Source organism: Protopterus annectens, chromosome 14.part0 (assembly GCF_019279795.1).
Source record: "Protopterus annectens isolate FY-2018-M chromosome 14.part0, PAN1.0, whole genome shotgun sequence".
Taxonomy (NCBI): Eukaryota; Metazoa; Chordata; order Ceratodontiformes; family Protopteridae; genus Protopterus; species Protopterus annectens.
This window is the reverse complement of record NC_056748.1, coordinates 234273735-234289184: the sequence shown is the minus strand read 5'-3', so window position 1 is coordinate 234289184 and position 15450 is coordinate 234273735. Positions and strand designations below refer to the sequence as shown.

General features: G+C 42.5%; 1 protein-coding gene across 4 annotated transcripts in view; it reads right to left on the bottom strand.

The window, feature by feature from the left end:
- Positions 1–15450, bottom strand: part of COL17A1 (collagen type XVII alpha 1 chain) — a 423506-nt gene that overhangs the window by 148633 nt on the left and 259423 nt on the right. For all 4 annotated transcript variants that reach the window (XM_044055953.1, XM_044055955.1, XM_044055956.1 and 1 more), the window contains exons 35-36: positions 14726–14815; positions 3509–3544 (exon numbers count right to left, since the gene is read on the bottom strand). In XM_044055953.1, the coding sequence (XP_043911888.1) occupies positions 3509–3544; positions 14726–14815 (126 nt within the window). The remainder of the gene's footprint in view (positions 1–3508; positions 3545–14725; positions 14816–15450) is intronic.

Below are 15450 nucleotides of genomic sequence, written 5' to 3'. Positions count from 1 at the left end.
ACTACTTTGATTATAGCAAGCTCAGATGCTCATAAGCCTAGTACTTATTATACAGCAGGAACTTCTTATTGTAACATTTGTTAATGTCTGTTATGTACTTCACAGATAAAGATTCTAGTTGTCTACTGATGTACTATGTTCTTCATCTGTAAATATGTTGTAAACTATGTTAAATTGTTAATCACTATTTAATCCAATGTAACTACTGTCTGTTTATTTTAACTGCGGAGCTTTTCTCCCCAGGCCTCTGCTGAAAATGGACCTACGTCCAGTTGGACACTCCCGGTCAACAAATGTAAATAAATAAATAAAATAAATAAATAAATGTAGTGGAAGTTTTTTGTAGAGATGAGGGCTATGTTGGGATTTGAATCTCATGTGAATGTGTCTTAACTGGTCACTTGAGGTACAATTTATTCTGTGAAGGAATAGCGGTATAACAGGGTTAGATTTTTTCATGACATGAAAGGCTAGAGTCAGGTGTCCACAGAAGAGTCTGTAGGAGATCGAGTAAAGAGAGAGGGGGGGGGGGGGCTGACCACTACTGATCTATTTATTCTCAAGTTCTGTGATATGCTTAGACAAATATATGCAAAAAGGGCGCATTATGTTCAAAAACGGGTCTGATGAGATATGAGAAAAAGAAATTGAGACTTCTTTGCATGTAGTGGAGATGCCGTTTGGATATTAGATTGAGTCAGAAGACTTTTCAAAACTACTGTGGAGATATGATGATCAAACAACAAGGAATTATCGAGTGTCTAGAACCCTTTCAACATTGTCTGATTGGAGGGGTATTTCATGAATATGGTATATGAAAATGTTTTGTTTACCAAATGAACTATGTTGAATTTTTTTCACATTTAATTGGAGAACATTGTCCTTGCACTAATTGTTAACATGCCCTATCTAATGTTGGAATGATTGTGAGTCAGTGGAAGACTGAGTAATGACACACAATTTGCAGTCATCTACAAGCGTACCTAACCAAAGGGTAGGAGTGTTGGCCTGAAGGTCTGAGAAATAGATGCCACATATGAAATGGTCCAACACAAAGCTCTGCGGTACACCACTCTTAACTTTTTTTGTTTTCAGAAGTGACACTTGCAACTCTAACCACATGGGGTCCGTCATCCAAACAGTTAGCTACCCACCAGACAAGATAAGAATTTATATCCAGATTTACAAGTCTGCTAGTAATGCCAGGATGGGGAAGAGCAGCAAAAGCCTTGGCCAGTCCAAGATATGCTACAAAGAAATTAATGGGGTTAAAGAGCAGGACCTTCCTTTGATAAAGCTAAACTGATAAGGGTCCAGGGATAAGAGATTTTGAATGTCCAGATTAATGAGGTCTGAGGTAATACACTCCATAGCTTTGTATATGAGGCTAGTGAGACTAATATGTCTATAGTTAGCAGGGTCCATGACTGGGCCACCCTTGTGTAATTGCATTACAATGGCTGTTTTTAAGGCTCCAGAAATTTAACTAGTGGAGAGGCTTAGATGAAATAGGTTAAGTAGGAATGCAGTCAGGCCATGTTTTGCAGTAATAATCAGACAACCTGGTATATTGTAAGAGCCCATGGATGAGGTGTTTTCCACTTTTGAGAAGACTGAGAGAATATATTTCATAGTCATTAAAGGTAGGAGGGTTAGGACTGTGGAATCTGAAATAGCTATAACTGCAGATGGACTAAAATTTCCACTACATTTGTCAGCTAGGATATTTCCTTTAGGTCTGAGCATGCAGTATTATTTAAATTAGCTTTGAACATTGCCAGCTGTTAGTTCTTAACTTTTGACATAGCTAAAGAAAGACTTGTAGTTATTTTTGGTTTAAGTGGCTATGTTAAGTTCTTACTCAGCTTTGAGTTTCTTAATGGTTCCCTTAAGCTATTTTAGTTTGTTTAGGTGTGCTGTTAGGGTAAATAGAATGAAGCTTCTTATAAGCATTATGCAATTTCTTCATCTTGTTTTATGGGTATTCCATCATAGGGATTTGTTTTTATATTTGTCATTAAATTTGATGCAGATGGGGACTGTCTTATCAGTACAACTATTTAAGTGGGAGTAGATGTTAGCGGCATGGGCTGCATCTTTATCAGTCAGATCCATCAGAGGAGAACTACAGTGGAATTTATTTAATCCGTTAAGTAACTGAAGAAGCCTTCCTTTGGAGAAGTCCTTCAACACAGAGGTATTTACAGGAAAACTGCCACCAGTTTTAAAGGAAAATGTCACTAATTTATTATATAGCTAATCAGGGCAGGATGCTATATATATAGATTGGTAAGAAATGGGCATATTTATGAGGATTAGATCAAGTATATTGGGGCCCCTAGTGGGATCGTTAACTATTTGCAAAAGAGAGTTAGCTTTTATGTCACAGAAGTGCTGGGCATGCCAACCATTGGCAGTGTAGGTCAGACATTTTATTGATGGATTGTTGAAGTCGCCCAGTAGAAAGGTAATGTATTTAATGTACATTTTAGCTAATGTGGTAAGATAGCAATCATGCTCAGAAAGGGACATTAAGGGTGTTCTATAACTAGATATGAAGTGGTAGTAAGTGTCGTCAGTGGTGATTAGGTCATCATAGTTCATTGCACCTGCTACATATCAACATTCTAATTCGTATTGTTATAACACCTGATCCTGCTAGTTGGAAGCAGAGTGTCATATTTATGTATTTACCAAGTGTGTTCTTTTCTTATGCTTACATATGCTATGTTTCTTTGAAGTGTGCTTTCCTCTACTTTGTTTCATGAATAACAATAAGGATACTTTCCTGACTAATGTTTTCCTAGACACATTGTATCATTATCATTGTGAGTGCACTGAATATATACTATTTCTGCCTAATAGAGCCAGTTTGTGATTGGACAGTGCCATCAGACAAACTTACCAACTCAGTTAGTAGCATACAGATACATAAATAAATAACTGTCTATTCTGAATGCAGACTCTAAACAACATTTTGCAGTATGTGGTTTATGGTGTTGAATGATTTACGAGTACGAACTGTGGTTCTACCATGGGAAACAGCTATACCGTGACTGTAGAAGTTGGGAAATCTCCAACAGCCCACACCCAAAACAAGCTCACAGTGATTATTCATTAAGACTAGATTTAATATGCTGTTATTGTTTTGTAAATGACATTTTATTTATGTATTTATTTATTTGCTGCCTGTTAACCTTGAAAAGTCACTGAGCAAATGCCATATATTTCTTTATCAAACAAAGGCAGTCTGGCAACACTATATAGACTTATGAAGACACTATAAAACAGCATTCATTATAACAAACAAAAAAAATACATCCTATGTGGCATGAATATTTATGTTAGGCAGGTAAATACTGAAGACATTCAAAATAGTGTATTAAATATATTGTGAATTATGAGTTTGTATGAAAAATCCAAGACAGACCATAACATTTTTTTCAGTATTCATTCACACGTACTGATAAAAAACATCTTTGCACAGTGATAAAAAATGTGTACTCACCTGGTTGTCCTGGAAGTCCTGGTGCTCCAGCGGCTCCTGTTAGGGAAAAAAAAAAGGAATGTAAGAAAGACTGTTACAAAAATCATGAACACTTCCCTTCCTCATCCTATCCCCTCATTTTTTCTTGTGTCAAATGAAAAAAATGGTCAGTTGTTTTCCATCACCAAACATTGTACATCATGGACTCTTCATGATGGTAGCTGTATCTACACTGATGCTTTCCGTCACCAAACATTGTACATCATGGACTCTTCATGATGGTAGCCGTGTCTACACTGATGCTTTCTGTCACCAAACATTGTACATCATGGACTCTTCATGATGGTAGCTGTATCTACACTGATGCTTTCCGTCACCAAACATTGTACATCATGGCCTCTTCATGATGGTAGCCGTATCTACACTGATGCTTTCTGTCACCAAACATTATACATCATGGCCTCTTCATGATGGTAGCCGACCATAAACAACACCGACACGCCGATTCCCCGACACAAAACTCACCGACGCCAAATAACCGACAACACACAAACCCGACACAAACCCGACAACGCAAAACACCGAACACCAAATCACCGACACATGGAACGTAAACAACACGCGACACTACATACCATACACACTAGCCCTGACCCAAACCCTAACCCTAAGGTCCGACACTATCGCACACTTCACCTACCTGCACCCTAACCCTAACTCACTTACACACCCCTAGCCCAAGCTCCGACACTAACGCACACATCACCTACCTGCACCCTAACCCTAACTCACTTACACACCCCTAGCCCAAGCTCCGACACTAGCGTACACATCACCTACCTGCACCCTAACCCTAACTCACTTACCTGACCACTCCTACCTCCGTCACTGTTGCACACTTACCGGGTCGCGATCGCAGATTACCCTTGTCGGTCTTTCCACTGTCGGCGAATCACCCTGTCGGTATACGTACCTGTCGGTCATCTGGCGTCGGTGATTTCCGCGTCGGGGAATCGGCGTTTCGGTCTTTTGAATGGGACCCTGGTAGCCATATCTACACTGATGTTTTCTGTCACCAAACATTGTACATCATGGCCTCTTCATGATGGTAGCCGTGTCTACACTGATGCTTTCTGTCACCAAACATTGTACATCATGGACTCTTCATGATGGTAGCCGTATCTACACTGATGCTTTCCGTCACCAAACATTGTACATCATGGCCTCTTCATGATGGTAGCAGTATCTACACTGATGTTTTCCGTCACCAAACATTGTACATCATGGACTCTTCATGATGGTAGCCATATCTACAATGATGCTTTCCGTCACCAAACATTGTACATCATGGCCTCTTCAATCTTACCACATTGATAATACTCCCCTGAGAGCTGACCCAGTTGTTTGGAATTTGGACACCTATGTGTACAGTGACCTAACTTTTGACCAACATGTGTCTATTGCAAGAAAGTCCTTCTGTGTTGCACAGCTTATAAATAAAGGGATTGTGTCATTGCCCCCCCCCCCCTTTACCCAGCCCTCATTAGGCCAATCTTTGAATATAGTGCCTCTTTGGCTTGTATCTGTCCAGACACACAAAGCAATTGAAAGGCCATCAGAGATACTTTACTAAAAGGATGCAAGCCTAAACAACATATACTAGTTGGACCGACTCAAAGCCCTGTCACTATACTCAGTATCCTGCAGACTGCTAAGAGGTGACCTGTGTCTAGCATGAAATTCATCCTCTGACCCATTACTGATTGATTTACTGCACATCTGTAAGTCAAATGGCATCAAAAGTACTTCCCTAGGGATCTAAATCTCTTCTGTAACATCAACAGAAAAGTTTAGAGGTACAGGGATATTTCACAGAGGATACCACTGCTGTGGAACAGGCTCCCCATCTACATAAAACAAAATTCATCCCTGTCCATTTCAAGCATAGCTTAGATTTATGGATGGGAGAGGAAATTTACCCCAGCACTGCCCCCCCCCCCCCGTAGTACTAATGGAAAGAGGCAGCTTCTAAATGCTTTATCTCCTCAAATTACCTGTGGTATGATCCCAGTTACTCTCGTTAGGGGCAATATGTAATTCAGAAAACCAAAGAAAGTTGTAGCATTATAACTCCAATTCCAACTAATAAACAATAACACTAGGAGCCAGGTTCCAAGGGATTCATGACCAAAAATTAAAACTAACAGATTTATTGAGCACTTTCATCCTTGCTCAAGCAGGACTTCATCCGAATGAACACAACCCATCAATTAAGTCTTTAAATACTCATCAGGGCACTTGATTGGTAAATTAAGAACAATAATTCAAAGGCATATAACATTTAACATATACACTAACAAATAAATGTTTAAAAATACATGTTAGAAATTCTAATATAAAATGATATACTGCATTAAAAGGCAGATGTGCCAACTTATATGCACTTAATTTTAAACAGTCTACAACTTAGCTGATCTCTTTAATAAAACAGGCTGAATAGAAATATGATCATTGATTCCAGGAAAACTTGTTGCTTGTAATCTGAGCTGCCAACTCAATTCTTTGTTTTCTAAATACACCTTCATATCACCCCTCTAGAATTAGGTTTAAGTTATTCAAGAATTGCAAACCTGAATTTATTGTAAACCTGACAAACCATAGAGTACTTAAAAAAGGAATTCTTTTCATTTTTCCTACTAATATCATAATTGTGCTCATATATACACTTGCAAAGACTCTGCTCAGTTTTACCTACATAAAACACAGGACATGCTGAGCATCTGGATAAGTAAATCACAGCTTAAGAACAGCAATTACCTTTACTAAAGTGTGGGTGCTGTTTTCCAAAGTTAATGTTTTCTTTTCAAGAATATACAAGCACTGACAACACATCCCACATTTAACAGTCTCACTTTTAGATCTATCCCGAGACACATTGTAATCATGCCCATCTTCAGTATTACAACTTGTTTTATAAATAAAAAGCATCTCAAGACCTAAAAGATTTATAATAGTGGCACTAGCTTTTTAAATGTTCCCATTCTTTTTAACATGGTTTTTGATTCCCTCTGACTGGGAGGGCTATACTGGACCACTAATGCCTTTTCAACATTGGCTCTTGGTTGGGACTGACTTCCATGAGATAGTCCAACCCTAATAATGATCTGTATTTAATCCCACATTTGGCCTGAACATACTGTCTAATTTCATTGATCATAACGGGGGGTATCCTCTAGCCAAGAACATAGTAACAACTTTGTCCATTTCTAATGTGAGATTTTCTGGGTGTGATGTCATCCTGGCAACAAGGAGGCATTGTCCCTTCACAAGGCTCTTTTTTTGAGAAAGAGGGTGGCAGCTCGAAAATTTAAATATGAATTACTGAATGTGGACTGCCTGTAAACTTTAGATTTAAAAGCATTTTGAGTATGTGAAATTAAAGTGTCCAAATAATTAATCTTGTCCCTAGAAAAATTATAACTGAACTTTAACTAGACCAAAGACTGATTCAAATATTGAATAAAAGTAGGTATACTACGTTCAGGACCTTTCCATAGAATAAAAATATTGTCAAAAAAATCTGACATATAAAACCACAGCCTGAAAAAACAAGCAATTAAAAAACGAATTTCCTCTCCCAGTCCAGGAAAACCAGTTGGTATAAATTGGGGTGCAAGAAGCACCCATGGCAATGCCCCTGGTTTATTTAAACAGCTCTGCTTCAAAAATAATAAAATTATTATCTAAAACCATCGACATCAACTCTACCATAAAATTCATTTTGTCATTTAAGAAGGAGGTATACTGGACAATACTGTTATGGAAAGATTCCAACCCCTTTTCCTTTGGGATTAAAGAGCCCATGAATCAATAATTAAGTGTGGAATTGCACTGTAAATATAGATGTTATGTGATCCTATCTCGCCTACATTCTGACTGATGGGTTCGGAGCCGATCCCTCGGCTCCGACTCGGCACGCTTATGCCAAAGAGCGAAGTCTCTTATTGGCTGAGCTTACTATATCCCAGGATGCACCACTACCAATCCCCCAGATCTCGTTTGCCGCTAACAAGTGAAGACGTGGTCTCGAGCTGGCTGAGCTAAGTAGTGATTATTTTCACTAACTTTCTGTCAGGAATTTCTTTATTCTTCAACTAAAAGCTGTTTTAACAGCTATCTTGTGTTTAGAGTGCGTTTGGTGAAATTTACTTGGTAAATTCTTGTGTTGTGAGTGTTGATTGACAGGAGTACCTCTTGTGTGGAAAGGCCTTTCCCGGTCTTTTTAGTTGTTAGGTGACTTCTGTTCTGTTTAGGGATCTCGGATCCTTTATACTACTGATAGTTTCTTTTCTTTAAAAAGAAGGACAAAGCAGAAAATTTCTTTTTCTGTCATAATTACAGTGTTTGTACTGTGTTTGGCTAGTTCACCGTATTATTTACCAGAATGTCTCAGGTTCCTAGGCCTTCAGGCTTTAAAAAGTGCACCAAGTGCAACTTTAAAATGTCTATAACAGATGACCACTCTCTCTGTGTTTATTGTTTGGGTGCAAAACATTTGCAGGAGTCCTGCAGCGTGTGTCACGCTTTTTCCTCGAGGGTCCTCCAAGAGAGGAAAAATAAACTCATATTAAAAGGCCTTATAAAACCCTCCTTTGAAGAAGCTTTAGCATCCTCTCCTTCTCCTGCTAAAAAGAAAAGGGCGTCGGCTCCGACCAGTGCGTCGGATCCGACCGCCAAAAGACATAGGCAGGTTTCTCTTTCGGCTCCAAGGACTTCGGAGCCAAGGGCGGAACGGTCTGCCTCGATGCCACCTGTCTCGACTCCTCTGGCTTCGGAGCCGATGGCTGGGGCATCGAGAGGCGGGTCACCTTCGTCGGCTCCACTGGTATCGGGGCCGATGAAGGTTATCCGCTCAGACACTTCCTCCTCGGCGCCGAAGCCCTCCTCGGCACCGATGGAAACTAGTTTGGGTATTCCTTCGGCGCCGATAGTCATCGAGTCGCCTCGGAGCCGGTCCCCTAGCCCCTTGGGGCCGTTGGAGAGGCCATCTCGAACCCGTTCAGTATCCTCTAGGTCATCGAGGATGTCAGATTCGGACATAGACAGGGTGCTCCAAAGACTGTTCCAGTCCCCAGTCTTTCAAAAATTTGTTTCGGCTCCGACCCAGTTGGTTTCGGAGCCAACGACCCATGCCCATGTCATTGCCATTCCTCCTCCGACCGCTTCGGCTCCGTCGGAGCAGGTGCTGTTGGAGCCGGTGGAGGTCTTAGGGTCGGCTCTGACCCTTACTCCAACCCCGGCCTTCGGGTCCGAGTTTGGTACACGAACTTCTTCGGCTGGACCCGGGGGTGATGTTTCGGGACCTATGCTGTCGGTTCCGAGCCTCCCTCTCGGTGCTTCGGCTGCGGGACTTCCGTCTGCTATCATGGCTCCGGGGACTGGACACTCCCAGGATTCTGGGGTCCGGCTTTCAGAGCTATGAGGAGTGCCTTGGCCAAGTCTTCTTGCCATCTCTCCGGCTTTACCGGCACCTTCCTGGGCGTGGAGACTGGGTCTTTGGCAGTTCCCTGTCCTTAGGCAGCGGAGCCCTGGGCCTGAGGTTACCCCATTGGGGGTTCCCTCCTCCTGAGGGTTCTTCGGAGTTGTCTTCAGAGGAGCCCCAAGGAAGAGATTGTGCAAGAGGAAGCACGTGGACTCCCGAGTCTATTACATCGGACACTGATCTTGATGATGCGGAGGGGTCCCCAAGTCGCCCTCGGATGATGTCTCATTTGCAGACATTTTAGAGATCCTCAAACAACGAGGCGGCTGGATATCCAAACCCCTCTGCTGATGAGTCAGTGCTTCTCAAGGCCTTTGGGGCTCAGCCCTCCGCCTCCTGGGTGTCTCCGCCTTCGACGAGCTCCTGGATTTGGTTTGTCGGAGGCGTGGGAACATCCAGATACCGTGGAACCAGTGCCTTCTCGTCCTAACAAATTTTTGTCTGCCCCACCCGAGAAGGAGTTCCTGACTAAAGGCGTGGCTGTAGATGCCATGGTGGTGGCATCTGCTACACAACAGGACGTGGCAGAGGCTTCAACGTCCGTTCATCCTCCTAATAAGGAGTCTAGGAGCATGGACCGGTACGGGAAGCGCACCCTGACTTCAGCGGCCTTTACTTTAAGGTCCCTGAATTATTTGGCACATTTTACCAGGCTTCAGAGGGATCTGGTCAAGGAGCTGTCAGATTCCCTCTCGGGTAACCTACCTGAGCAGCTAGCCCAGTCGGTTAGCTCTCAGTTGGCTATCCTTACTTTAATTTCTAACTCGTCCATGAGGCTCATTTCATATGCGGCCGAAGGGGCGGGTAGAGCGGCAGGCACAGGCGTGGCTCTACGGAGACAAGCCTGGCTCCGTTTGTGTCATTTTGCGGAGGCCTTCAAGTCTTCCTTCGCCAACGCTCCCTTTGATGGGTCCTCTTTGTTTGGACCTAAGGTTAAAGACACTCTTACCCGCTGTGAGCAAGAGGGAAAAACTTTATCTGCCGTAGGTGCACGTTATTCCACTCCCTTCGGCCTTATCCCAAGGCTAAAGGAGGAGGGAAGATGTGGTTCCAAATCACGTAAGTTTTCCCTCAACAGCAGGAAGATTCCCCTTCCAGAGGCAGAGGACGGGGAAATTTTTCTGGGAGACGCCGTCCCAGAGGCGGCAGAGGGCCCCGCAATTCTGGAGACCGCGAGTCCTTTCGTGGCTCTTCAGCCTCCCACACTTCATGAGGGATTGCCCGGCTGTGCTGCTCGAGCCAGACGGGTGCCGCTTGCCAAGCACCTAAAAGCCTGGGAGTCTATCACTCAGGACAGATGGGTGCTTCTAATTATTGCCGGAAGTTACACCATTCCCTTCACACACTCACCCCCACCGTCCAAAAATCCCGGACCCACCACCCAGTCAAAGGGAAATTGCAGCCGAGAAGCTTTAAAGCTGCTAGAAAAGGAGTCATCCAACCGGTCCCCACAGACCAGATCGGATCCGAAATTACTCAAGGTTCTTTTAGTGCCAAAAGACAGGGGACCTGAGACCAATATTGGATCTCAGCAGACTAAACCAATCCGTCACGAAATCCAAATTCGAATGGTCACGTTACAATCCATTCTCCCATTGTTGGAGAAGGATGTTTGGATGTGCTCCATAGATCTCAAGGACGCCTATTATCACATACCGATACATCGGGCGTCCAGGAAGTATCTGTGCTTCAGCCTGGGAGACAGTCATTTCCAATTTTGTGCACTGCCCTTTGGTCTCACCACAGCCCCCAGGGTGTTCACCAAATGTTTGGCAGTAGTAACTGCTCACCTGAGGAGTCTTGGATTCCAAGTGTTTCCCTATCTGGACGACTGGCTCCTGACTGCCACCACCAGTCATCTACTAATGGACAACCTCAAAGCCACCATTTCCTGGGTGCTACCCTGGGAATTACATTCAATTGGTCAAAGTCTGTCTTGCTGCCCTCTCAGCGCATAAGGTTCATAGGAGCAGAGATAGACTCAAAATTGATGCTGCGTTTTCTTCCTACCAAAAGGATTCAAACTTTACAAGGCCAAGTTCAAGCCCTGCTTTCAAGATCCAAGGCCCCAGCCAGGATGGTCCTGCAACTTTTAGGTTCAATGTCTGCCACGGTTCTCCTAGTTCCTCTGGCAAGATTGCACATGAGGATTCTTCAGTGGCTATTATCGACTCAATGGTCCTTTCAGGATCTTCCCCTCAATCACCCCATTATGATTACAGAAACGTGCAAACGGGACCTTCGCTGGTGGCTTCAGCCGTCCAATCTGAATCAGGGAAGTCCTTTTGTTATCCCCCCTCCGGTGGTCACCCTGACGACGGATGCCTCCCAGACAGGGGGGGGGCATTGTCTGGGCAGGTTAGTTCAGGGTTCCTGGCTTCCAGACGAAACCTTTCTCCACATCAATGTATTGGAGATGAGGGCTGTACTTCTGTCCCTACAGGCCCTCCACAAGTTTCTCCCTCAGGGCATTATCGCTATCCACACAGACAACATGTCGGTGGTCTGGTATCTAAACAAACAAGGAGGGACCAGATCTTACCCCCTTTGCAGAGAGGCCATGAGGGTGTGGGAATGGGCTGTAGCTACCAGCTGTTTCTTGGTAGCGACCCACATTCCGGGGAAATCCAATATATTGGCAGACAGATTAAGCAGGACAATTCTCTCTCCTCACGAGTGGTCCCTGAACCACAAAACACAAAGTGCAAAAGGTTCTTCTCCTTGACTCCACATCAGGGGGAAGCAGCTATGGATGCTCTAGCACAACCTTGGCCAACAGGGCTGCTTTATGCCTTTCCTCCAATTCCACTTCTCTCCAAAGTCATTCAGAAAGCTTCTCAATTGGGGTCCACAATGATACTAATTGCTCCGCACTGGCCTCGTCAGGTATGGTTTCCCTACCTGAAGAAACATGCGGTGGACGATCCTTGGGTTTTAGATCTAACTCCGGATCTGCTAATTCATCAGTCGGGACGACACCTGTCCCTTCACACTTTGAAGTTGACAGCTTGGCTCCTCCACTTCCGACTTTAGTCAGAAATCACACCTTAGACCCGGAAGTTATTCACATTTTATCTTCGGCCCACAAACCCACCACTAAGAAATTGTACCTCAGTAAGTGGAAGAGGTTTGCTGTCTGGGCTCAACTCAGGGGCTTAGACCCTATCACTGCCCCGATCCCAGAGGTTTTGAAATTTTTAACATCCTTGTTTAATCAAGGATCTTCAGTCTCTACTATTAAAGTCCAACTGGCAGCTATCTCTAAATTTCACGAATCCATGGATCCACCGTTGATGAGCAGCAGATTATGCAAAACTTTCATTAAAGGTGCGGGGCTGTTAAGACCCCCAGTTTTTCATCCTGCACCTCCGTGGGATCTTGATTTGGTGCTTCGTGCATTAACATCTTCCCCTTTCGAACCGGCTGCTACATGTGAGTTAAAATATCTGTCTTGGAAAACTGCCTTCTTAGTTGCAATTACCTCTGCAAGAAGAGTTTCAGAGCTTCAAGCCCTATCTATCAAACCACCATACTTGATTTTTCACAAGGATAGAGTATCACCTAGGCCTAACCCATCTTTTGTCCCAAAGGTCTGTTCTAATCTCTGTCTCCAACAATCTCTAGAGCTACCAGTTTTCTTCCCAAAATTCTCCAATGAAGCAGAATACACTCTCCATAAATTGGATGTTCACAGACAATTGCGCTTCTATCTAGACAGGACTCAGCAAATTCGTAAATCAGACCAGTTGTTTGTGTCCTTCTCAGACAATAAATTGGGTAAAACCATCACAAAAGCTACTATCTCCAAATGGATTAGAGATTGTATAACTCAGGCTTATTCCTCTTCAAATAAGCAACTTACAACATCTATCAAAGCTCACTCTACCAGAGCTATGGCTACTTCTATAGCTTTTCATTCCAAGCTCGCTATTTCTGAGATTTGTGCTGCGGCTACTTGGTCCAATCCGCACACTTTCATTTCCCACTATAAATTGGATGTGGCATCTAAAGGGCGAGCATCTTTTGGTTCCACGGTACTCAGGAGTGTTTTCCAGTGAGCCACCCAGGATTCAGGTGCTAGGGACGCTGTCCCATCAGTCAGAATGTAGGCGAGATAGGATCACATAACATCTTTTAGTTATGTACTCACCATAACTTCAGATGTTTGGGATCCATCTCGCCTACATTCCTAATACCCACCCTCCTTCCCCCGGCCTTGGAGATCAGAAGAGATTGAACGGTTTTGAGTTCTACTGTTTTATCTTGTTTCTTCTGACGATGTTATATAAACAGTGCTTGCATGTGTGCATGTATGCGGACAAACTAGATCTGGGGGATTGGGAGTGGTGCATCCTGGGATATAGTAAGCTCAGCCAATAAGAGACTTCGCTCTTTGGCATAAGCGTGCCGAGTCGGAGCCGAGTCGGAGCCGAGGGATCGGCTCCGAACCCATCAGTCAGAATGTAGGCGAGATGGATCCCAAACATCTGAAGTTATGGTGAGTACATAACTAAAAGATTTCAACCATTTATCTGTATTTCATGGAATTTTTTAAGGAGAGTGAAAAGTGAATTATGGAGTAAAGCTTTAATTTTCCTGACCATTAATGTGGTAGACTTGTTTTCTTTTATCCTGAAGGAAAAAGGGTTGGAATCTTCCCATAATAATATTGTCTGGTATACCTTCCTCGCAAATGACAAAATTAATTTAATAGCAGAGTTGATGTTGATGGTTTTAGATAATACTTTTATTTCTTTTCGAAGAAGAGCTGTTTAAACAAATCAGAGGTGTTGCCACGGGTGCTTCCTGTGCCCTGCTTTATGCCAAACCGGTTTTACTGGACTGGGAGAGGAGATTTGTTTTTAATTCCTTGCTTTTTCAGGATGTGGAGTATATGTCAGATTTTTGGATGATATTTTTATTCAATGGAAATTACTGAACATAGTATGTTTGTTTGTTTGTGTCTTTCGGCTTTTCCCGGTTAGGGCTCGCCACAGCGGAACTCAGGTCCGCTAATGATTGGTAGTGGATTTTTACTTACCAGGTTACCAGCCCTGACGCACAACCTTCAATGAAGGCACCCCCATTCACGTATGCCTACACAGAAGACGCTCTAGCTGAGAATCGAACGGGACAACGTCTTGCTATGAGGCGACAACGCTACAGCAGCACCACCACCGCAGTTAAATTACTGAACATAGTATACCTACTTTTATTCAATATTTCAATTAATATTTGAATCACTCTTCAGACTATTTAAGGTTCACTTATAATTTTGCTAGGGACAAAATTAATTATTTGGACACTTTAATTTCATATAATCAGAATGGTTTCAAGCCTCAAGTTTATAGGAAGTCCACATTCAGTAATTCATATTTACATTTTTTGATTTGCTACCCTCTTTCTCAAAAAGAGCTGTGTGAAGGGACAATGTATCTGTGTTATACTCTTTGGAGTTTGTTACATTCAGTTTCGAAGTTGAAATATTTGCTTTATTTATGAGCCCTCAGTTAAAAAACAGTAATAGACATTTTCATACTCCCAAGCCCTACAAACCAAACTGAAATTCAGAATTAAAAATTAAATAAAAAAACTTTTGACTCAGTTCCCCATAACCTAAAGTCATAGGAGGGAAGTGCTACAAAAATAAAACATACACATGTAATTATTTGATAAGCTAATGGTTGTTTACTTACCAGGAATGCCAGGTGGTCCTGGTGGTCCATGTGGTCCTGCGGGTCCTGGTGGTCCTGGTAGAGCTACTGTTTTTGAACTGTCTGAAATACCTACAAAAAATTGAACAGAGCTATAGTGTAACAAAGAATGAGAGTAACACAGGCCTTCATATTTATGTTTTAACTCTTCTCTATTGTCCATCATCTCTTACTATTAATGACAGGCATGCTGGGGCATCCAAGTTCAAATGGCTAAAGATACATAACAGATATATTGCATATATCATTAAAAAGCTATTAATTTTTTTGGGAAAAATGTAGAGAGTAAAATCTTAAAGGTCATATTCTGTGAAACCAAGACAAAATGGTGTATATGAGGAATACATTGTACATTGTGCTGTACATCCAAGGTTATATTTATTTATTTATTTGCATTTTAAAATAACAAGATGAGGGGACAATAAGAGAGAGACAGCAAGGGCCAGAGGAGGGTAAAATCTACACCACTAAAGCATAATATGCAAATGCTGATAAACATCTTAAGGAATACATGGACATCAATAGTTAATACCCAAGCTTGCTTACAAATGGTATAAAATTTAAACCACAGTTATTTATTTATGGTTTACTGAATGAGGGCTTTTAATAAGTAGAAAAGTACCTGAGTGATAGTAATGTCCCCCACCCATAACAAGCTTGTGTTCCAATACAATAAAATTTTCTTTGGCATGGCACACTGGGATAAT